At 54.4% G+C, this 23,218-nt stretch overlaps 1 protein-coding gene and 1 long non-coding RNA gene across 2 annotated transcripts; both read right to left on the bottom strand.

The window, feature by feature from the left end:
• Positions 1-447: 447 nt before the first annotated feature.
• On the bottom strand, positions 448-8,766 carry MED9 (mediator complex subunit 9). Its single transcript, XM_059048909.2, has 2 exons — positions 8,454-8,766; positions 448-2,095 (listed from the first exon to the last, which is right to left on the bottom strand). Exons 1-2 carry the CDS (start codon positions 8,672-8,674, stop codon positions 1,879-1,881), a joined length of 438 nt encoding a protein of 145 aa, XP_058904892.1. The 5' UTR covers positions 8,675-8,766; the 3' UTR covers positions 448-1,878.
• Positions 8,767-17,480: 8,714 nt separating this feature from the next.
• On the bottom strand, positions 17,481-21,347 carry LOC136793137 (uncharacterized). Its single transcript, XR_010838014.1, has 2 exons — positions 21,290-21,347; positions 17,481-21,134 (listed from the first exon to the last, which is right to left on the bottom strand). It is a non-coding gene; the product is annotated as an uncharacterized lncRNA (long non-coding RNA).
• Between the last annotated feature and the right edge of the window lie 1,871 nt (positions 21,348-23,218).

Raw genomic sequence — 23,218 nt, 5'->3', positions numbered from 1 at the left:
CTCTGCCCATGAAACACAGAGAGCAGACGCCTCCGCGTGGGGTTGCTGTGGGGGCCGCGGGCGACGTCTTACGTGGTGCCCGCCAACAGGAATCCGAGTGAGGCGTCAATGCTGTCCCGGGGAGGGCTTTCCACCGTTCTGGGGGACTGCCCCCCACCAGGCCCCGACCCACCCTGGGAGGAGGAACGGCAGCCCCGGGGGGTTACTGCGGGCAGGATGGCCTCGGGGCCACCGCACCCTGGGCATGGACGCCACTCCCGGGAGGGTCAGCCCACATGCGCGCTGTCTAGCTGATGTGGCCGTGTGTGCCGGGGGTTGGCGCAGGGGCACAGAGCGGAGGTGCCCACGGTTCATTCTGTCTCCTCTGAGCAAAGTAGAGGGTTTTCCTCTCAACTATCCAAAGGGGATGTCCTACTGTGAATTTCTCAGCACAAACCCAAGACGTCCTGACAGCAGAGCACAAGTTCTTTTAATCACACGCTTGAAAAGTGTCACAAGTCACAGCTCTGGAGCACAGGAGAGGCCCATGAGGAGCCCGTGTCCACCGCAGCCTGCCGGGAGAGCCCGGCCGCCTGGTATTTCTGAGCTTTGTGTCCCATAGTATTTGGTCGGAGCCTTAAAACTGGCCCACACGCTACTCTGAAACGTCAAGAAAATAACTGATTCAGTTGACAACAGCCCCACGGTAGAGCTGGTCTAACAGGTGACACACACTTAAATTCAGAGCCTGCGCCTGAAACCTGACACCCCCCTGCACACCTGACAGGTGGCGGCCGGCAGACGTGGACGGAACCCCTGCTCAAAACATCTTCAACCTACATCCCTGCCAACTGCAGGCAGCTGTTAAGCACCCGACTCGGTCAGCACAGGTTATGAGCCCGTTTCTGGATCTGAACGCTATTCAGCCACCTGTCCTGCATCCCTCAGAGGCGAAGGAAAGAGACGCTCTTACCTCAGTCTGCTCACACTAACACGCCGTCCGTCTAGGAGAAACCCAGGTGTTCATAAGCATCTATGAACCAGGCCTTGGCCGCATGACTCCCAGGTCCAGGGCTCCCCACCCCGAGGGGCCATCAGAACCGTGGCCCTGAACGAAAAGCACACCGTGGCCACCTGTTCGCATGCTGTGCGCAGGCCAGAGGGGAAGTCGAGGTCACACCAGGAGCAGGACTCTGAGAAGCTGTTAGAGGGTCTCTTCACCTGGAGACCACGGCCGGTGACAGCGCGTGGTCTGAGGTGGTCTGGCCATTCTCGGGCATGAAATGGCTAAACAAGCCACCTGCAGGTGACGAGGGGCAGAGGAGCAAGAGTCTCTGCCACCCCACCCACACGTGGGAGGCAGAAACCTGGAGGCGGGGCTGCCGGCAGGGCCCTGGGTGGGCAGCCCACAGTGACACCCACCCCTCAAACACAGCAGGAAACAACTATTCCAGAGCAAAGAGCCACCCTCAAGTCTTTAGGACCAGTGCCGTTCTCCCGAGGCCTTTTTCTATCCTGAACCCTCGCCACGTGAGTGCAGGCTAAGTGTCCAGTGGACTCCACGCACCGTGCTGCTGCTCAACGCTGGCTACCTGGATACCCACCACCCGGGCCGGGAGCGGAGGGGGCGGGGGGGAGAGGGCGGCCGCCTCCCTTCCTGCTTTGCCCCGGATCTGCCCGCCCCTCCGGCCTCAGGAGCCCTCCTCCTTCCGGCAGCAGGCGCGCAGTCATTATGCATCTGGAGCGCGGCGACAGTACACAGGGACGCCCGGGGAAGCCGGCACGCACAGCGGCTCCGCAGTCAGGCCCACGTTCAGCCAAGCAGGCAGTGGCAGAGACCCCCTCCACAGGGCTGGAAGACGGGGGCCCGAGCCCGCCTCGTCCCGGAGGCCGGCTCATCTACTCCTTGGGGATCTCGAACATGCACAGGCTCCTGTACTTCTGCAGGAGCTCGTTCTTGGTCCGGACCTGCTCGCGGAGGCGGTGCAGCTGCTGCTGCTGCCGCTCGGGGCTCACGTGGATGCCAGGCATGGCGCCGACCACCTTGCGCATCTCCTGGAACTTGGTCTTGAGGGCGTTCAGGTCCTGGTGGACATCAGGGCTGTCCTTGTCCATGCTGCGGAGGCAGAGGGCAGGTGTTAGCACCATCAGCCCAGCCAGCTCCGTCCTCGCATCCCCACGGCAGGACGCCTGCTGCCCGCGTCCCCCACTGGGCCGGGCTGTGCGCCTGGGGGACGGGGCGGGTTCTTGCCTGTACAGCTGTAGCGCAGGCGGCACCCGACCCCAGAGCAGGCGCGCGCCGGACGCTGAGCCCTCCCGCGGAGCTGCTTCCCCAGCCCGGGCCGTGGGCACTGCACACACTGAGGCGACATTTGCTGAAAGAGTGGACGCCTGGCAAATAAGTTCCTAAGTGTCTGCTGAATGGATGAAAAACAGTAATACTTGCTGATATACCACATTTCTTCTAGTTTGAGACACTCCAGGCCAATCAGGAGACTATCCATGAGCAAAAGATAATTTTAGCTGATGTTCAGATGCTTGAACCTGTTAACATACATCCTAATTTCCATAGAGCTATTCATAAATTTTAAACTAGTTACAAGCTACTGGAAAATTTCCAGCAGGTACGCGTCCTCTCCCACCACCCATCCCTGATGGGAAATTTCAACCCAGATGGTGCTAATTCATGTTTATTATTAATCATTTCTCTGCTTATGCAGACAGAATATCCATCTTTCCTGGTGACCCACCGGTTAGAGCTCAGTCCTGACAAATGAGATGCACCAGGCCTGCTCACTATTTATCAACAGCTTGAACTCAGAAGCAAGATTTGGAGAATCAATAGTTTATTCTAGGGAATGAATGGCCAACCAAACATTTCCTTTTGTCATTTGAGGCCCTCAGTGTACACACACCATCAGTGGTACACCTTACCCCAGCTTTGAGGGAGCACGTTACATTCTAATTCTTTTATGTCTCTGCTCAGATCTACAACCCTGGACACACACCACATGGGCTTCTGAAATCATTCCACTTGGATGGCATATGTGCTAACACATCATTAGGAATCTAAGTCTCAAGGGAGTTTTGAAATTAAAATATAGTTTTAAGAAAACTGGTTCAGGGCTTCCCTGGTGGCGCAGTGGTTGAGAGTCCACCTGCTGATGCAGGGGACACGGGTTCGTGTCCCGGTCCGGGAGGATCCCACATGCCGCGGAGCGGCGGGGCCCGTGGGCCATGGCCTCTGAGCCTGCGCGTCCGGAGCCTGTGCTCCACAATGGGAGAGGCCACGGCAGTGAGAGGCCCGCGCACCACAAAAAAAAAAAAAAAAGAAAACTGATTCACATCACACAAGTCTCAAAGGACAAGGTAAAAACATACAAAAATATATAAAATAAAAATCTGGTAAATAACAAGGTCCTACTGTATAATACAGTATAATACAATATACAATATCCTATGATAAACCATATCGGAAAGAATATAAAAAATTGTACATATATGTGTAACTGAATCGCTTTGCTGTACAGCAGAAATCAACACACTGTAAATCAACTAGACTTCAATAAAAAAATGCAAAAAAAAAAGGGGGGGAGGAAATTAGGAGCCACGTGTAAAGCCCACCCGGAGGGAAGCTGAGCTGGGGGGCGGCTGTGCAAGCTTCCCAGGCTGCCCGAGGGGGAGGCAGCAGGACCCTGACTCCAGCCGAGAGAAGAGATGGCCTGGGTACCAGGGAGCAAGCAGGAGCTCCAGGGGGCCCGCCTCTGTGGCCAGTGCTGGTCGGCTCCTGACTCAGAAGGAAACAAAGGAGACCACGCTGGGTGGAGAAGCACAAAATCCACAAACCAGGGCAAGGCGAGGGCGCTCAGGACACCGCCGCAGGGCTCGAGTGACGGGCCACTTCCCAATGGTCCTCTGGGCAGGCCCGGCCGGAGGCGCGGACTCGGGCACGCCGCACAGTTCTAGCAGGCGAGCCTAAGAACGGTGCCCCACTTGCAGCTGCAAATGCATCAGCTGGGCAGGTGTGTCCACTGGTGACTCAGAAGCGAAGGAACCACCAGGTCACCGAAGTCACATCCTCCCAAACCCGAGAGGCATTTCTTTGGTCTCTTGGTGGCATCCGACTCGGGAAAGAAATGGGAAATGACTTCTTCCTCCTCAAAACCTCCGCCCCTCGGCCTCACGTCCCCACGCCCTCAATGTCCTCCTCGCCGACCGGCCCTGGGACCAGGCTTCTTCCCACACTGATGTCAGTGGCTGGTATCTTTCTAAAATAGTAAGGCCTTTAAATTACGACAGTAACAGGTGCTTGAGGGAATAAATTGTTTAATGACTGACAACCAAGGCTTACAAAAGGGAAGTCCCTCTAATCCCCCGTCCCAGGTAAGCTCTGTTAACACGTGGTGCGTATTGTCTAATATCGCTTCAAGATAGTCAGTAGCACACAAACACACATATACTTTTCAATTTGTTTTGACAAAATTGTGGCCACACTACACACATGGTTCTGATTCTTGCTTTCTTCATGTAAAATGCACCTTGGATGTCTGTCCATGTTAATATGTACACGATTATACGTCTCGATTGCTTGGCTGTTGATGGGTGTGCGCGCGTTTGCAACTGATCGCCTGCGATCTGAATGGTGATGGCGTCCCACACCTATGCCCCTGTGTGCCGTGTGCCCCCCGCCCCCCGCCCGCACTGCCACGCCCCCGCCACCCCCTCAGGGCGCCCCTGCACCTCCTCCCACTACTCCTGTGGACCCAGTCCTTTCCTCCTCCTAAAACCCTCTGTCCCATCGACCTTTACAAAGCCCAGGCCTGAGCTCAGAAACTTCAGACGGCTCCTCGGCTCCCAGGCAAGTTCACACTCTGCGTGTTTGTGCGCGTGCGTGTGTGCGCGCGGTGTGCGCGCGCGCAACCTCAGGACCAGCCGCAAACAGCCTCCGACCCCCCCGGGCTCCGCGCTCTCTGCCCAAGAGAGAACTCCTCCAGACAGCCTACCAACAGTCCCTATCTGGGCGCTTGGCCTCTTCACTCGGACTCGGCGAAGAAGACGACAGGGAAGCGCAGAGCCACTGCACGCGGGTCGTGTGGTCACCTCCTGGCCATCAGGACCCAAGGCCAGGCCGCGGCGGGTGGAGGGCCGGGCGGATGGGAGCCGGCACGTGTGGGAAGAGGCCCTGCGGGCTTGGGGTCCTGCTGACCGGCCTCGATGAGCCCTGGGCCAGCTCCAGCCTTACGCCCCACGTGAAGGTGAAGGCCGACCCAGCGTGACGCCCCCCCAACCCGACTCTGCCACATCCAACATGCCCGGGGGGACCTGCAAAGGTTTAAGTGCCTGTGGTGACAGGTATTTCCACTAAGTGAGACCAGCCTGACAACCACGACTCCCTTCCTACCTTGGATGTATGCTCAGGCTCCACCAAGCCGACCGCGGAGCCCCCACGGGTCAGGGGTGTTTCCCGGCAGCCTGTCCTGCCCCACCCAGCTCCCCTCCCTTTCATACTTTTAGACACGCCGCCGGCATCTCCCCCAACAAGCCTCCTGACTCTGCCAGGCTCCACGAGGCCTGCTCCCCATCACTGCCCCGAGCCCCAGTAGCCTAGCAGCTCAAACAAACGCCGAGACGCAGTATTTAAAACCAGACCCCAGCCTTTCCTCGTGCTCACAGCACCTCCCTTCGCTCTGTGCGCACTGAATTTCCACTCTTCCGCTCAGTCCCCTCCTTTTCCTCGGGCTTTCCTTCTCATGCTTAGTGGCTCTGGCTGTCCAGGCACATATTTAAGGGTAAACACTATTTGGATTACATGTATAATACACTGCTTCCACCATGCTGAGTGAAAGAAGAAAAACATGCAACCTCACAATAAAGAAAATGCTGATTATGACAATTTGGATCAGATGGGGGGGAAGCTGAAGGCAACAGAAAATACAACTGTTTTACATTCCCTCAGTAAAAAGTGGGGTGTAAACAAATATTGAAGAATATTAAAAAACAAAACAGTGAAACACTAAAAGGCTGAGTGGAAACTCTTGAGTAGGAGTGATGTTCTACTTTCTTAGGATGAACTAAGTTCAATGTCTCTGGGGTGTTGGGATCAGACACCCAGGAGAGTCTGTTTTCTTTGGCTGCCAGTCTAGAAGCTGGGGGTGGGGGGTGGTGAAGGCTGGGGCTGTGTCTCAATACCCAGCCTGTGGACTTGCTCTCAAGCCTCTTCTCAGGACGGCTCCCTTCCCTCAGGTCCTGCAATGTGCCTGGTGTCCCCCAGTCCAGACACTCTCCAGCTGACTCTTTCCTAAAAACAATCTTGGGAAAATGTGAGCCTTTAATTGTCTGCTGAGGTCACTGTGTGCTTGCATCGGGGAGAGGACGGAGGGGATCCATGTCTAAATGGCCTTTCGGGTAATCCTCCTGCTCTAAGTGCCCCTTCACCAGGGGTCCCTGGCAGTGCCATCTCCTGGGATTTGGAGGGGGCCATGGCCAAAGGCAGCTGCTCTGGGCTGCTCCTGGCACGGGGAGGTGGATTGGCCCTTGGCCATCGCTTTGTGGCAATCATCTCCTGTCCTTTTCGGTTTTATGCTTTAAAACCACTCTTCACTGTGTTTTCAGAGGGAACAGAGACAAACACATGTGAGCAACCCGCCATCCTTCACAGGAGGATGCTCTTGAGAACGCCTCACAACAACCTTATGACTTAAGTATGACTAGTCCCAGTTCACAAGAGAAAAAGAGGCTCAGAGCAGCTGTTTCACCAAGCTCAGTACATCATAAAGCTATCATTTGAACCCACCATTTGAAGTTCATTATTATTATTATTCACATATTAGAGATTAAAAAATTAAGGCCTAGAAAGGCTACGTATTTACTAATATTACAAGGCAAGCAAGCATCAGCATGCAAATCCGAATTCAAGGCTATCTGACTTCAAAGCCCACGTTCTCTCTCGTGTACGTTACTTCTCGATCTTTAAGTCCAGCCCAACCCAACTGCTCTATCAGCGTGCAAGAATATACACCATGTATTTTCATTCTTCCATATTTTCCCTAAAACCAGAATAAGTATATTTGGGTTGATCTGGATGACACTTTTATAATCAAGCACTGCCCCGGGATTGCAGGGTCTGCATTTGCGTTTGTGTTAGCTATGTCACTGCAGCCTAGAAGGGCTACTTGATGATCACAGGCCCATGAGGACAGAACAGTCTGCCTTCCCCGATAAACAGTATGTTCGCACCAAGTGAAGCCAGGTGAAGTCAAGGTCTACTGTGAGAACAAATGCTTTGCAGCTGTTTGAAAAGCGGTGGAGGGACTTCCCTGGTGGCGCAGTGGTTAATAATCCACCTGCCAATGCAGGGAACACGGGTTCAATCCCTGGTCCAGGAAGATCCCACATGCCGCGGAGCAACTAGGCCCATGCGCCACAACTACTGAGCCCGCATGCCACAACTACTGAAGCCTGCGTGCCTAGAAGCCTGTGCTCTGCAACAAGAGAAGCCACGGCAATAAGAAGCCCACGCATCGCAACGAAGAGTGGCCCCCGCTCACGGCAACTAGAGAAAGCCCGCGCGCAGCAACGAAGACCCAACCCAACCAAAAAAAAAAAAAAAAAACCCAGCTGGGCCAGTAACAATATTTTCATTTTGTGAGTAGCACTTCCATTTCAGCAAAACATCCAGGAGCAAAATTGATGTTCACTAGAATGTTACTGTAAAAGTAACTTTGTTGCAATTTACTTTGTTTTGGTTTTTAATGGCTGAATAAAAATTTTAAGCCCAGGGGTTTACACTTTATCATAAATAACGGTAAAAAAAATAATTTGGGCAAATGTGGGGATTGGGAAGATTTTGGTGTGTGTGTGTGTGTGTGTGTGTGTGTGTTTCTTCTAAGGGTCAGTTTGAAAAGTTAGGTAACCTGAAGACTGGCCAAAAGGAGACAGTCACCCCGTGACACCATGTTAGGGCACCGTAAGCGCGGGCACGCGGCCAGCACCCTTTTCCTGTAATGTTCCCATCATCACCCCTATAATCTCTGCATTATGGGTTATTCTCTCTCACGACGTTTTCCCTTCTAACTGGTTACCAACGTGAGGGTGAAAAGTCTGCCCTTTCACCTGTACACCCCACGGCACTTAGCAGTGTGCGACGCACGGAATACGATACACGTCTGTTGGGAAAGACGCCGAAGTGAGTACTATACCCCTAATTACAGGTGAGAAAACAGGCTCCGAGAAGACTGACTGGCTTCAGGCCACCAGGCTGCACACGAGTGGTCTGACCGTAGCGGGGACTGCCAGCACGGGGCCTGGCAACTCCCAGGGCCAGAGTCTGCTGAACTCTTGGGACGACTCGGGGTGGTCTCGGCGAGGCCGCTCCCCTCCGGGTCGGCCCCCTCCTTTGTACCGCGGGGCACCCCCGAAGCTCGGAAACGTGACTGGCAGCGGGGGGCTTACGGTCTGGCCCCCCCGGGCCTTACCATTTGATGATGTTGTGAACCAGAGGGAGGAAGGAGCAGTTCTCCTCCGCCTTCACGCCGGCAGGGGACGGAGGCCTCGGCGGCGGTTGCGGCTGCGGCGCGGAGACCGGCGGCGGCGGCTGCGGAGGCGGCAGCGGCTTCGTCTCAGGCAGCGGCGGCTCTGCGGGTGGCTGCAGTGCATCCTCGGCCTGCCGGCCGACAGACACCCCCACAGAAGCCATGGCGCCCGGGACCCACACAGCCGGTTAACTGGGCCGGCGGCCGAGCGCGCCGGAAGTGTCTCGGACTCTGCACGTCACCACTGTGCGCCTCGGGGGCGGGACCTGGAGGGAGGCTATGAGGTCGCGCGCCAGGGCGCGGGGCGGGGCCAGGGCGGTCGTTACTAGGCAACGGGCAGCTGGCGGGTCCGGGTTGGCCTGGATTTGGCTGTGCCTGAGACGGCTAAATTTTTCAACAGTCAGAAATAGGAGGTGTACTTCAGGAATAACGTCTTATTTCTATTCACCTTACAAAGAGGGTCCAAAAGCAACCAGTACAGGAAGACTTGAGATAAATAAGGCCTCGCGAAGAGGGGACAGCACCTGCTGGGCACCTGCACGTGTCAGGCCCTGCGCCCGTGAGCGTGGAGAATCGAGGGGAAGGGCCCAGGGTTCCCACCTGCGCAGAAGCCTCCAGGGGAGAGGCTCTGAGCCCGCCCTAAGGACGCAGAAACAAAGAAATCGCGAGGGACTAATAACTGAACACAATTATTATCATAATTCTATTATCACTTATCATCTTCTGGATGACACACGCTGTGCTAACTGTGGGGGAGGGGTTGGGAGGCTGTCTCAACTTCCACACGAGCGGGGATTACCAAAGGTTATTAGAGCCAGGAATAAACATCGTATCCGAGGGGGAAGTCAACGTCCGGTATTCTCTGTACCTGTGGGCCACCCCCTTAAGCCCCTGGGTCTCCGTGTGCTCACCTCTAAAACCTTCTTTAGTTCAGGGTCATGGCAGAGCCTAAACTACTTTCCAACTTCAGACACATGGCTGATCTCCAAAGGTGTCGTTTGCATGAGCTCTCCCTCCCCGCGATCTCAGGCCAAAGTGGGGACTTCTCCTGGGTTTGCGGTTATGGTTCTCAAAACGAGTCCCTCCGAGCCATGATGTGGGGCTGTGTGGTACGTTTCTGGGCAATGGGGACACGCATCCTAAGCTTGGCTAGGAAAGCCCTGCCCTTCCTCGGCGGCTTTGGGGAGGAAAGGGGTCCACTGTCATTGGCAAGAGCACTTAAGAGCAAGGTGGCTGGTCCCAAGGAAAACCTCAACAGTGATATTTTCAGATGCATCTGGAGGGGTCTGTGGAGGCAGGTCCTAGGGGAGGAAGAGTGTAGAAGGAAGTGGGGAGGTTGGAGGGTGTGCTGCGGGGCGCTTTGGTAGCGGGCCTCAGCGCAGCTTTCTTGTAAGAACTGCCCGAGGCACCCCACAGGGCAAGCATGGGGAGGGGGAGGCCTGCTAACCATGGGCCTCTCCCCCAGGCGGAAAGTTCAGGGGTCCTGGTGGAGAACAAGGAGGAAGGTCCTGCTTGGACAGGACTAGATGGGCTTGAAGAGACTATACCCCCTTGGAGTCATCTGGGGAGATAATGATGGTATAATAATAGTAATTACTACAACTGCTGCGGATCAAAAGTAGGTACAAGGAACAGAGCGCAGTCATCTCATTTAATCCACAGAAAAGCTCTAGAAGGTGGATGTTAGTATCTCCATTTCATAGATGGTGGATTCTGGCCCCAGGTCACACAGCTGCCTGATACAAAGCCCATGGTCTTAACCAACATGGAGGACACCTCAGGTCCCTACCAGTTCTGTGACTGTATGATTCCAAATGTGAAAGTGAGGTTTTTATTCAGAATCAGAAAAAGAATCCAAAGTTCATCCACAATCTCTCCATTGAAATCACATGTCATCTTTCCCTCCCAGCGTGTTTATAACTTCATTACAAGCCCCGATTTTATCGTTGGTAGAAAAATGAGGACATCTCTTTAAAAAAAAAATACTTCAGATATAAATATATAGGGCTAAAGAAAATAAATTGAAAACGTAGGAAGCAGGAACGAGTAGGGTGCATTGACAGTTTGCCCTAAAAGTAGTTAATATAATTAGTGGGAACGAGTAAAGCTGACCTCATAACATTGAAGAAAAATGTTGGATGTCAGAAAAATGCTGCCTGTGCTGGTTTCAATAAGGCTGAAATTACCACAGATGTGTGTCTGCTCAGAACTGCTCTGTTAAAAGTTAAAAAAAAGGGCTTCCCTGGTGGCGCAGTGGTTGAGAATCCGCCTGCCGATGCAGGGGGACACGGGTTCGAGCCCTGGTCCGGGAAGATCCCACGTGCCGGGGAGCAACTAAGCCCGTGCGCCACAACTACTGAGCCTGCGCGTCTGGAGCCTGTGCTCCGCAACAAGAGAGGCCGCGACAGTGAGATGCCCGCGCACCGCGATGAAGAGTGGCCCCCGCTCGCCACAGTTAGAGAAAGCCCTCGCACAGGAACGAAGGCCCAACACAGCCAAAAATAAATAAATAAATAAATTTATTAAAAAAAAAAAAAAAAAAAGGAAGCCCCACTGATACATAAGGACTGTGTGGTGGTGACGTCCCCGAGTAAAGCTCTCTGCTCATGGGCCCCTGCGGGCCAGCTGGTGGCCAGGCCAGGCCCCGCTCCGCCTGTCTGAAGCTGTGTGACTCTGGACTCTGCGCAACCTCCTTCATGCAGGCGTACAACCTCCCAGGAAGACTGAACAGGTTATTACATGTAAATCACCTTGAAAAGTCCCCAGGGACAGTAACAATCACTTCTTACTTTTCAGACTTAGGGCTTTTTCCTTCACCAATTGACAAAACCCGGACTTAGGGCACTTAAGAGGAACGAGCTGGATCAATGCCCTCCAACAGAAATAGAAGCAAAGCCACTTGGGTCTTTTTCAGTTTTCTAGTAGCCACACACAAAAAGATCAAAAGAAACAGGTGGAATTAATTTCAGTAACATATTTCACTTAACTCATGTGTCCAAAATATTACCGTTTCCACACGTAATCAATACTAAAAATGATTAAAGAGGTACTTTACTGTTTTTTATATTGTCTTTGAAATCTACTCCGTATTTTACACGCATAGCACATCTCAGCTGGAATCGCCACGTTTCAATTGCTCAGGAGCCAAACGTGGCCAGTGCCCGGACCTGGGTGCTGCAGGCAGGGAGATGGACACGTATCAACCTGGACAGATCACAATCCAAAGGAAATAGAGTATATTGCTACTTATATAAATATTTGCGGGCTTCCCTGGTGGCGTAGCGGTTGGGAGTCCGCCTGCCGATGCAGAGGACACGGGTTCGTGCCCCGGTCCGGGAGGATCCCACGTGCCGCGGAGCGCCTGGGCCCGTGAGCCGCGGCCGCTGCGCCTGCGCGTCCAGAGCCTGTGCTCCGCGACGGGAGAGGCCACAACAGTGAGAGGCCCGCGTACAGCAAAACAAACAAACAAACAAAAACAATATTTGCAACATGAAAAATAACACTATGTATCGTCCGTAGATATAAGACATACACGTAAAAGTGTTTTAAAAGGAACTAAGGGTGCACCTCATACTCACGGAAAAGCGGAAGGTGATATAACCGGCATTGCAGCTGTGTGGCGTTGTATTTCTTTTATAGATTATAAGGAAAACTGTGAACGATTGCCAAGTGTGGGAGGGATACCTTAGAACCCAGGCTCTGCTCTTTCTGTGTGACCTCGGATAAGCCATTTATCCTTCCCGTGCCTCAGTTTCCTTATCTGCAGAATGGAATCATAACAGCACCTAACAGGACTGCTATAGGGTTACAGGAGTTACCGTGTGGAGGGGGCTTCAAACACTAGGAAGGAACCATTGAAGCTTTAGCTACTACTGCTACTGTTCTATTAAATTTCTCAAAAGAAAAAAAACCTCACGATTACTCCTTCTGAAACCAACTGTTACTACAAGAACACACTTAAGAACCAGGCTGCATCCAAGCCTTGAACTTTCTGATTCTCTAAGTGGCCCTACGCCACAAATAGCTATGAATGTGCTCGTGATACATCTCTGCTACCTGAAGTCCAAAGAGAGTCATTTCTCTGTCAGACAAACATCGTGGGGATTGTTAGACTAACCATGTCGTTGAACGATCGGGGCTTTTTCTTCAAGGCTATGTTCTTACATCTGATTCATCCTTTTCTTTCATTAACTGGAGCCTCAGGCGGGTAGGAAAAGCTACATGACACTTGAACTTTTGTGAGTTTAAAAAAAAAAATAGGCAGCAAACATGGTTCAGGCCAGCATAGTGCGACGTGTACCGGGAATCAGCTCGGCCGAGCCACGCTTCACGGCTCAGACCTCAGGACGAAAGCTTTTCCTCTGATTCTCCCTGAGGATGGCCTTTCTCCTCTCCGAGCTGGATTTGATTTTCTTTCTCTCTTTCTTTTAAAGTCTTTATTGAATTTGTTACAATATTGCTTGTTTCATGTTTTGGTTTTTGGGCTTCAAGGCATATGGGATCTTAGCTCTCTGTCCAGGGATGGAACCAGCAGCCCCTGCACTGGAAGGTGAAATCTTAACCACTAGACTGCCAAGGAAGTCCCTGATTTTCTTCTTTTTATTCCTTTCAACCTTCCTCTCTTACTCTAAGATACTCCAGAATGCCCAATTTCTCCTCTCACTTATGTTAGTGTTTCATTTCTCGGAAGCACTCCTTTTGGGGCATTTCAGCACACGAATTTGACTAAGTTTCTTTCAGACTCAGAATTTTCTCCATAAAACCTTTCCTTCAGTCCTTATTCCTTCTTCTTCTTATCCATGACCAGACCTCCATCTGCTTTGGATATAATAAAAATGAGAGGCAGTCCATTCCAGAGACCAGTTTTTGTCTAAAATGGTTCCTGACTGTCCCGACGCCTTACACCGTCTGACCTCTGCATTCAGTCATTTTCACTCACATGATGTGTTAGCCAAGTGTTTTTCTGTCTCCTCAACAGCCTCAGTCTTAACCTGTCCTGTTAACCTTTTTTGTCACTTTCAGTCCTCCCTTTTTCCGGAAGTTACCTTGTTTCCCTTATTGGATTTATTGTAAGTCTTTTGACTCTCCATTGCTAACTCCAGTTGCAAAATTATAGTTAAAAATTATTATGCGGGCTTCCCTGGTGGCGCAGTGGTTGAGAATCCGCCTGCCGATGCAGGGGACACGGGTTCGTGCCCCGGTCTGGGAGGATCCCACGTGCCGCGGAGCGGCTGGGCCCGTGAGCCGTGGCCGCTGCGCCTGCGCGTCCGGAGCCTGTGCTCCGCAGCGGGAGAGGCCACAACAGTCAGAGGCCCGCGTACCGCAAAAAAAAAAAAAAAATTATTATGCGCCCGGCGTGCTGGAGAGGACCGGGCGTCTGCTGCCTGTGAGCGGCGTGTGGCCGGCCCTTCTGCCCTGGCCCCATGGCTGGCTTTTCCAACCTCTCGGTATGGGAGGAGTTAGCCTGTAAGCGCAGACACTCAAGAGTGTTCCCAGGCCGCAGAGGCCGGCAGGTCCCAGGCTGAATCCTGGAAGCAGCGTCGAGAGGCACGAGCAGCGTCTGCCCCACCGTCCGTCCTCTCCTTACCACGTCTTTGGAAATGCGGTCTGGTGAGCGCTGAACACTTCCTGCCCATCTTCGGCTCAGCCGCACGGAGTGACCCTAAGAGCCATCAGAAGATGCCCTGTCCGCCCAAATGTCGGGTTCCGGCCCCTGCTCCGTGCCAGGACCCGCCAGACAGGGGAGAAGGAAGGCCCCGGGCCCGGCCACGGAGGAAAGGACTGGGGGTCCCGGCTTGGCCCCGAGATGCCCTCGTCTTCCAGACGCGGAAGCAGGGGCCCGGGGAGGCTGAAGGAGTCGCCTGTCGGTCGAGGAACCGGGCTCGGCATGCGATGCTTTCACGAGGACGAGATCAGGAAGCGGAAGGGACACATAGTTCAGGTTTCCAACCTACGCGTGCTTCCTCCCCAGCACGTCTACTGGATTTAAATCCGCAGGAAGTGTTGTCGCAAGAATTCAGGGCTGGTGGTGAGGAGGGGGCTGAGTGCAGCCCCAGAGCAGAAGGGGAGGGGGTGTCACGCCTCTGGGAGAGTCACTGCTGTGCGTGTGTCATGATTTTTCAGGTGGCCTTAGTGACAGTTGACAAGGGGGGCGGCTTCTGTCATGGCCTGACCAAGGGCTGCTGCGGCTGCAGGGAGAGAAGACAGCGCGGAAGACCGTCCCCAACCAGGGGGACCCAGGAGCTCCCTGTCCAGTTTTTTTTTTTTTTTTTTTTTGCGGTACGCGGGCCTCTCACTGCCGCGGCCTCTCCTGCTGCGGAGCACAGGCTCCGGACGCGCAGGCGCAGCGGCCACGGCTCACGGGCCCAGCCGCTCCGCGGCACGTGGGATCCTCCCGGACCGGGGCACGAACCCGTGTCCTCTGCATCGGCAGGCGGACTCCCAACCGCTGCACCACCAGGGAAGCCCCCGTATATGTGTTTTTAAAACAAATGTGGGATCATGGTTTTATTTTTTAAAGGATTTATTTATTTATTTAATTTATTTTTGGCTGCATCAGGTCTTAGTTGCGACATGCGGGATCTTTCATTGTGGTGCACAGGCTTCTCTCTAGTTGTGGCACGCAGGCTGGGCAGGTGGGCTCTGGAGTTGTGGTGTGTGGGCTCCAGGGTGCATGGGCTCTGTAGTTTGTGGCACGCAGGCACTCTAGTTGAGGCACGTGGACTTTAATTGCCCCACAGCATGTGGGATCTCAGTTCCCCGACCAGGAATCGAACCCACGTCCCCTGTATTGCAAGGCGGACTCTTTACCACTGGACCACCAGTGAAGTCCCGATCCCGTTGTTGTGTAAACTGGTCTCTTCCTGTTAACAACGTGCCGTGAATGGCTTCCCATATAAGCTGATATTCACTTACAACATGGCAAAAGGATGCATGCAAAAAACAAACAAACAAAACCACCCTAAACTAAACCAAAGAGAAAAAACAGCAAATTCCTGCAAAAGGCCAATAATAGGCAAGATTCTTTGAGGGACCAGGCACCCTGAGAAGCCTGCAGGATTTTGGGAATCACAGTGATGGCAGGGAACCTTTGGGGACCATTTTTACTGAAATGAAGCAATTTTCACTTCCTCTGGGATTCCTGTTGTTTAAGCTGTCTTGGAATCTCATTTCAGCCTCTTAAACACTTTAAAAAGGAAAGTGGTTTATTATTGGTTCCCTGTCACCTCTTTCTGCCAAAGGGCCAAGACACTAGATCTTAAAAGTGACATATATCTGGGCTTCCCTGGTGGCGCAGTGGTTGGGAGTCCGCCTGCCGATGCAGGGGACGCGGGTTCGCGCCCCGGTCCGGGAAGATCCCGCATGTCGCGGAGCGGCTGGGCCCGTGAGCCGTGGCCGCTGCGCCCGCGCGTTCGGAGCCTGTGCTCCGCAGCAGGAGAGGCCGCAACAGTGAGAGGCCTGCGCACTGCAAAAAAAAAAAAAAAAAAAGTCACTGGAGAGGGATGCAGGCCCCCCTCTGCCCCCTGCCTGGCTACAACTACACCCGTGATGTCTTCACCTCGATAGGCACCCACGCAAAGCCCCAGCTTTCAAGCAGCAACACACGGCCTCCCTCTCTGGGCTCACCGAGACCTGGAAGGGCTTTGAAGGGCATCGTGTCACGCCTTCGTCCGATTTACAAAACAGAAATGTAAACTCAGCTCTACCAGGTGAGTTTATAATCTAAACACACACCCACACGAGAAAGAGAAGATTAGAAATTACGCTCAAGAGCAGGGTGTTTTTTCTTTCTGGAATTAGAAAACAAGTCATTGGGATTCCCGAATAGGCAACCAAGAGGTCAGTTACCCGGTAACCAGATAAAACTCTTAGGTTTTGAAATGTGAGGATGTTGTCCAGGAGGCAGACAGGGTTCATGTGAGCAGAGAGCAGACTGGCACATCGTTCAACGTGCTGTGATGAGCAGTTCCTGGGTGTCCCGGGAAACACAACAAAGTCCCGGCGCTCCTGGAGCTTGGATGCCAGGCCAAAGCCACAGTCTACCTGGCTCCCATGACTCAAATCTATATGATGTATTATTATTTTTTTTCTTTGCGGTACGCGGGCCTCTCACTGCCGCGGCCTCTCCCGTTGCGGAGCACAGGCTCCGGACGCGCAGGCTCAGCGGCCACGGCTCACGGGCCCAGCCGCTCCACGGCACGTGGGATCTTCCCGGACCGGGGCACGAACCCGTGTCCCCTGCATCGGCAGGCGGACTCTCAACCACTGCGCCACCAGGGAAGCCCAAAAGACAATCTTTTGACTAGAAATGACCCAGATTCCTTCACTGGTGACTGGATCAAGAAAGACCAGTTTGCCCACGCAACCGAATTCTCCCTGAGACTGGAATTCTCAAATGTTCAATAAGTTTAGCAGTGGTGATGGTGATGAAGAGGATGATGATGGTAGTGATTATGATGGTGACAATGATAGTGATGGTGATGGCGGTGATGGTGATGGTGGTGATGGTGATGATGGTGAAGATGATGGTGATGATGATGGTGATGATGGTGGTGACGGTGATGGTGGTGGTGATAGTGATGATGGTGAAGATGATGAAGTGATGATGGTGGTGATGATGATGGTGATGATGATGAAGTGATGGTGGTGGTGGTGACGGTGATGATGATGGTGATGGTGATGATGATGAAGTGATGATGATGATGGTGGTGATGGTGGTGATGATGGTGATGGTGATGGTGATGATGATGGTGATGATGGTGATAGTTACGGTGACTGTTTTGTGTTGGTCTCAGACCATTGATAGTGATGCTATCGGCTGGGAATGCCAGGGCCGCTCACCTTGTCCTGTACTACTTGTGGCGGCCCCCAGAAACATTTCCCCTTTTGGAAACAGTGTTGTGCCTGGACCAGCCCCTGTGGTTCTTTTTATGATGGCAAGATACACCTCAGCAATAATCATCAGGGAACTTTGAAAAAGCAAGGTTTATTACTCACAAGTCCTGGAAGGTACCCAGCGAGGTCAGAGAGAGAGAGAGAGAGAGAGAGGGCATAGACCTGAGGTTCTACCGTTATTGGGGTTAAGGGTGGGGTACCTAGGGTTTTGCAGCTTTACTCTTTGTTGAAAAATTGAAAACATAAGAGTGAGAATTAGGGTGTTGGGAAGGAAAAGTGGGGTCACTCAAGCAGCCAGTTATCTGGGTCACCTAGGGCTTTCGAAAAGGAGAACTTCATGGGTGGGGCTGCCTGGCCCTTTATTTGCTTGTGTAGCTGGTAACTGTGTCACACAGCTGGCAATATGTTTATTCAAGATGGATGTCTCTGAAATGAAAGCCTCAGCAATCAAAAGCTTATTGTCGGGCACTTACTTTACAGCGAGGGTGGCGATTAGTATGGACGCCTTTTGGCCTATTTTTACATCAGTCTCCCAGGCCCGTTCCAGGAGGTCTTCTATGAAATCTTTTGTCATCCAGAGAATCAACCCAAAGATATCAGCTGCAGGACCTCATGTCAGCAGGGCCCTGGGGTCCCCTCTTCCAGCCTGAGTTTAGCTTTTGTAGCTCACGTAGGCTGCAGAGCAAGCAGCCCAGGCCTGCTTTCTACGATTGCTTGCAGCCCTGCAGATGTTGAACTGAGCTGTGATATCTCAGTCGGGCATAACCACCTGTACTTCAGGGCTAGAGACATACAGAACAGTGACCCACGGGCCCCTTCCTCTCTCCAAAGAGTGGATCTCCTCCATACCTTCGTGGACAGAGCGCCACCTCCCCGGGCACCTGGTGTATTAGCAGGTCGACTCCCAGAAGGCCCAGATGCTGTCTGCTTCAGAGTCCGTGCTCTTTACAAGCCCGAGATCACACAGCCAGCCTTGCGGCGTCCTCCCTCTTCTCCAGCGAGGCCTGTCTTCTAGAGCCACCTGGGTGCTGACGCTGGCCTGCGGCTCTACCCTCTGGTCCTCTCGGGGATGCTGCAGAGCTGGGGGTGGCTGAAGCCGAGAGCCAGAGGCCTGAGCAGCAGTGGCTGCAGCCCCGTGATGGCCCTCACCGCCCCTCAGTCCTCTTTTTCCACTTCCGGCCACGTTGGAACCCGCTCTGGCTTCCAATGCCCTGGCCTCGCTCCTCCCGAGAGCCGGCCCTGCGGAAAGGGGGCGGGCAGCCGAGGACCGTAGGTGGGGAGAGCTGTCCTGGCTGAGTCGGGGCACGGCTGCCGGTCGAGACCCTCTAGTTCTCCGCAGCAGAGTCCTCCCCAACCCTTCGGACATCCTCGCTCCGTTATGGAGAGACTGTTGTTGCTGTCACTTAAAAAGTCCTTCTTTGTCTGTTCCTCAAGGAAGGTCCTGCCACCGGGGTTAGGCCCAAGGTGATTCCGTGAGAGGCAGTGTCACTTTCTGCTTCTGGAGGAAGTTAAAAAAAAAAAAAAAACCAAAGCGTCCCAATTCCTGTTTGGACCCTCTTCAGACGAAGCCCAAGTCAGCCTGCCGGGGAGGAGCAGACAATTGTAAACAGAGTGCAGTTGGCGCCCCTCTCTGCAAGAAGTTTTCCTCCTTCTCTAAGTCCACACTTTTTTTCCTAAGAAAGGAACTTCGGGAAAAAATGTCTCAATGTAAACAGATTTTAATAAGCACTTGTTCGACTCTGCCTGGCCGGTTTTCCCATTTGCTGTTCCGAGCTTCCTTGAGACGAAACACCCAAGTCTTCCTGACCCAGGTGACACCCGGGAGCCAGTTTCATGCGGGGCTCTGATGAGAATGACATTGGTGAGAATGAGATGATAGAGAAAATCTCCAGGAAAATGTCAAGGGTGCTTTAAGCCTCCCGAAACGAAGGCCCAGTCCCAGCAGCCGAGCTGCCCTCCCAGATGGACCCGGCAGACCACAGAGACGGCCGGAGAGGCAGCGCCGATCCTCCCCGAGGCCTGGGCCTTGGGCTTGGAGGCCCTGCCAGGAGAGGGGCCGCTGCAAAAGACGCAGGAGTAGGGGTGAGCGAGGTACAAAGCAGGGCCGAGCTGTGCCCCCAGGCGGCAGGGGAGGTGGAGGAGGTGGCTGAATGCGGACGGCCCGCCCGTGCCGCCCCTCGGAGCCCCTCCCGCGTTTCCGTTTCCGGTCCCGATGGCTGCAGCCGGAACCCCGCACGGCTGAGCCTCTGTCGGGCCGCTGCAAACCGGCTGCCCTTGCCGCTGGCCTTCGAGCCTCCCAAGCCTCACGCGGCCCCTGCCCCAGGTGCCTGGGCCTCCAGGGGCTCCAGGGGCTCCTCCACGACACCTGCGGCAGGTACTTAGATGACGCTGAACTCATTAGTCAATGTGTCAGCCAATCCCTTTCTCACTCGCTCCCCAAAGCAAACTCCGCAGCAGTCACTCAGTGAGCATGCGCTTCTCTGCATGCAGTACCCGGCACTGCTGCAGACGCGGGGAGGCCCTGCGAACGAGGACGGGGTCCCGGCCGATGCTCCTTGCGCGGGGAAACAGTGAAAACAGTGCGTAGGGGCCGAGAGGCCGGAGAACTCAGTGCGTGGCCCCGAACCGGGACCCAAGGGCCCGTTTCCCCACAGGGGAGGGGAGGGCCGGCCGGGCTCGGGAGGGTGGCAGGGCCTCTCAGGGGGTGAGTGCGGGACGCGCAGGGACCCCGCAAACGCCTCGCCTTCAGCCCTCCCACAACAGCCCCGGGAGGAGGCGGCCCGACAAAGGAGGTTCAGGAGCTGACCTGAATCCACATGACTAATAAATAAAATAAGCCCTCACAGCCTGCCTTCCGTCTGTGGGGAAAAAACGAGGACAGTTCCTTCCAAGGATTTGCTTCACCCCGAGAAGTCCCGTGAAATGAGTGTTTTCCTGTAATTGGGGCGGTCACACAATGGAACCGCCAGCACGGACACCATCCGCTCCCAGCTCGCGTTTGAATAAGGCCCATTCGCGTGCCCCCCGCGAGGAGGCTCAGGGGAAATTGGGTTTCTGGGCACCGCTGGGCAGGGGAAGGCGGCCGGCGGGGGCGGCCGGCCCTCGGCTCCGCGGCCTGACCCGGTTAGCGCCCCGGGGCCAGGTGCAGACCCCACGCGGGAGCTCGGGGTGCCCCACGGGAGGGGAGGAGAGTCGCCGGGGTTCCTGGAGCCTGCGCCTGCGAGGGACCCCCACACTAGAAAGGGGACGGGCTGAAACGCCGCACCCACCGTGGGGAGGCAGCCCCAGCCGCAGCCTTGGTGCCCAGGGTTTCGGGCTGACGCAGTGACTCTACCTGCCCGGTCGCCGCCCCCCGCCCCGAGCTGTGGCCGGAGGGTTCCCCGGGCCCAGGCAACAGCACGGACTACCTCGAAAGCCCAAGGCCGGGCCTCGGTCAGGAAGCCCGATGCTACAAGGCCCTACGTGGAGGCAGGGGTGGCCGAGAAGCAGGGTCTGAGACGAAGCCGGGCAGGGCCGCCACACTTGACTAGAAAGCCCGGTGCTGAGCGAATAGCAGTCACATCCTGAATCCCTAGGCAGACCGACCTTGTACACGTACATGATCTAACGTAATCTTCACGAAAGCTGCTTTCAGTGACAGATCTGCTACCTGCCACGCGTTGCTCTGGGTGCAAGGGACACAGCAGGCAGCAAGAAGGTGTTCGGGAAGGCTTGGTCTTTGTGCAGTTTCTGAAACGGGAGGAGAAAGACAAGGTGTAAACAAAACATGGGGTCAGACGGTGAAAGTGTCTGCTTTGATTTCCAGCTGCACCGTCCGGGGCAGAGACTGCCTAGTAGTCCCCAGGATCTGTTTTCTTTCATAGCAGTAGAGCCCCAGGCTTTACCTGCGTGCATGGTAACTCAGAACAGAGACTTCATTTCCCCCGGCCTCTCTTTCTGCTGGTGAAGCAATTAACTGAGAGGTGGCCAACAGGATGTAAGCTGACGTCATGTATAAAATTTTCGGAGGCATCTTTAAAGGCACAGGGCATGACCCTCCTCCCCTTCCTCCTTTTTGTGTCCTGGAATGTGGACATAATGGTTGGTGCTCCAGCAGCTATCTTGGATCGTGAAGGAAAAATAAACCATTTTGTTTAGTCTGTGGTTCTTTGTGGTTTTATTTCTGTTATTCACAGCTGAACTTAATCTTAATTAATTTATTCGCTCTTACTAACTGTGTAACTTTGGGCAACTGGCTCAAACCTTCTTTTCCTCGGCTATAAGATGGGACACATTGTAATACCGACTTCGTAGGGCTGCATATGCCAGCGGCTTTCAAACTGGAGTGTGCATCAGAATTACCTGGAGGTTATTAAAGCCCAGAGTGCTGAGCCCCACCTGCAGAGCTTCTGATTCAGAAGAAACTCAGAAATGTGCGTTTGTACAAATCCTCAGATGCTGCCGCTACTGCAGGGCAGACACTACACCGTGTAACTGCAGCCCTGTGTAAGCGCCCCTGCCCCACGCTGTGCAGCCCCCCGGAAGGACACGAGGGAGGTCCAGACTGCACCCCCAGGTGCAGCATCCCGTGACCTTTCACCTCTGTGCCTCTCCTGGGGCCCTGGGGCCCTGACCCCCGATTTCTGGAGGAGTGAACCCGATTCAGATGCCGTGTGCAGAGGGCTGCAGCAGAGGGCCCAGGGCCCAGCCCCAGGGGGGGCCTCCGGGCACAAGGTGGCCTCTGCCCGATCCACCTGCAGGGAAGTGGCCTCCACGCCCATCAGTCGCAGGGTGGCTCAGGCAGCGAGCACCCCTTCCAGGCCCCCCTTATCTGCCACATGTGTCGTCCTACCATCTGCAATGGCCGGTGGGGGACCAGCCCCGGCCCGGGGCTCCCGGATGGTGAGCAGGACAGGCGTGTGCTTCGGACACGTGCACCTGTGCTTGGAAAGGGGCCTGTGCACACGAGTGGGGCTGAGGCTGGGCCCCCCTTCTCCACTGGCCATGGCAGAGACCGCCTCTCGTGTGAGAGGGGCCCGGGCGCCAGCTGACACCATGAACCCCTCCCCGCCAGCCGCTTCAGCGTCACGAGCGGGTGTTCACTGCTAAAGGCTGCACCGAGAGGGCGTGGGGACAGTGCATGTCCCCGACCTAGTGGCTAAGAGGGCAGGCTCTGCAGCTCCTTAGCTGTGTGTACTTGGGGAGAGGCCCAGACAACTGCCATGGTTATTTTCAAGCTCCCCAAATGTTTCCAAGTTGAGTTGGGGTTGAGAAGTACTGCCCCGAATCTTTATATACGAATTCTGAAAACTTTTTAAAGGGAAACGATGAAATGATCTAATAGCCCCAGAGCCTTCAGAGCTTCTGTCCATCCAGACCCAGGGCTGGTACACCCTGCTTTAAACTAACCCAAGTACAGGGCTCGAGGCTCAGCAGACTCCGCCAAAGGGCTTGTTAAAGAACGTCTGCTTTTTTTTTTTTTTTTTTTTTTTTTGGCGGTACGCGGGCCTCTCACTGTTGTGGCCTCTCCCGTTGCGGAGCACAGGCTCCGGATGCGCAGGCTCAGCGGCCATGGCTCACGGGCCCAGCCGCTCCGCGGCATGTGGGATCCCCCTGGACCGGGGCACGAACCCATGTTCCCTGCATCGGCAGGTGGATTCTCAACCACTGTGCCACCAGGGTTCGTGCCCCTTAATATTTAAGAGTTTGAGAAGGACTGGTATCACTACTTTAAATGTTTGATAGAATTCACCGGTGAAGCCATCTGGTCCAGGATCCTTTTTCGTTGGGAGACTTTTGGTTACTGATTCAGTCTCCTCACTAGCTAGTTAAAG

Source organism: Kogia breviceps, chromosome 19, assembly GCF_026419965.1.
Source record: "Kogia breviceps isolate mKogBre1 chromosome 19, mKogBre1 haplotype 1, whole genome shotgun sequence".
NCBI classification, from domain to species: Eukaryota; Metazoa; Chordata; class Mammalia; order Artiodactyla; family Physeteridae; genus Kogia; species Kogia breviceps.
Note: the sequence above shows the minus strand (reverse complement) of the source record. Positions and strands in the feature narration are given on the sequence as shown.

Excerpts from the sequence above, each read along its gene's own strand:
- MED9 (XM_059048909.2), bottom strand. The coding sequence starts at position 8,674 with ATGGCTTCTGTGGGGGTGTCTGTCGGCCGGCAGGCCGAGGATGCACTG. Across the intron at positions 2,096-8,453 it reads GTTCACAACATCATCAAATG|CATGGACAAGGACAGCCCTG; the intron begins GTAAGGCCCGGG and ends CTGCCTCCGCAG.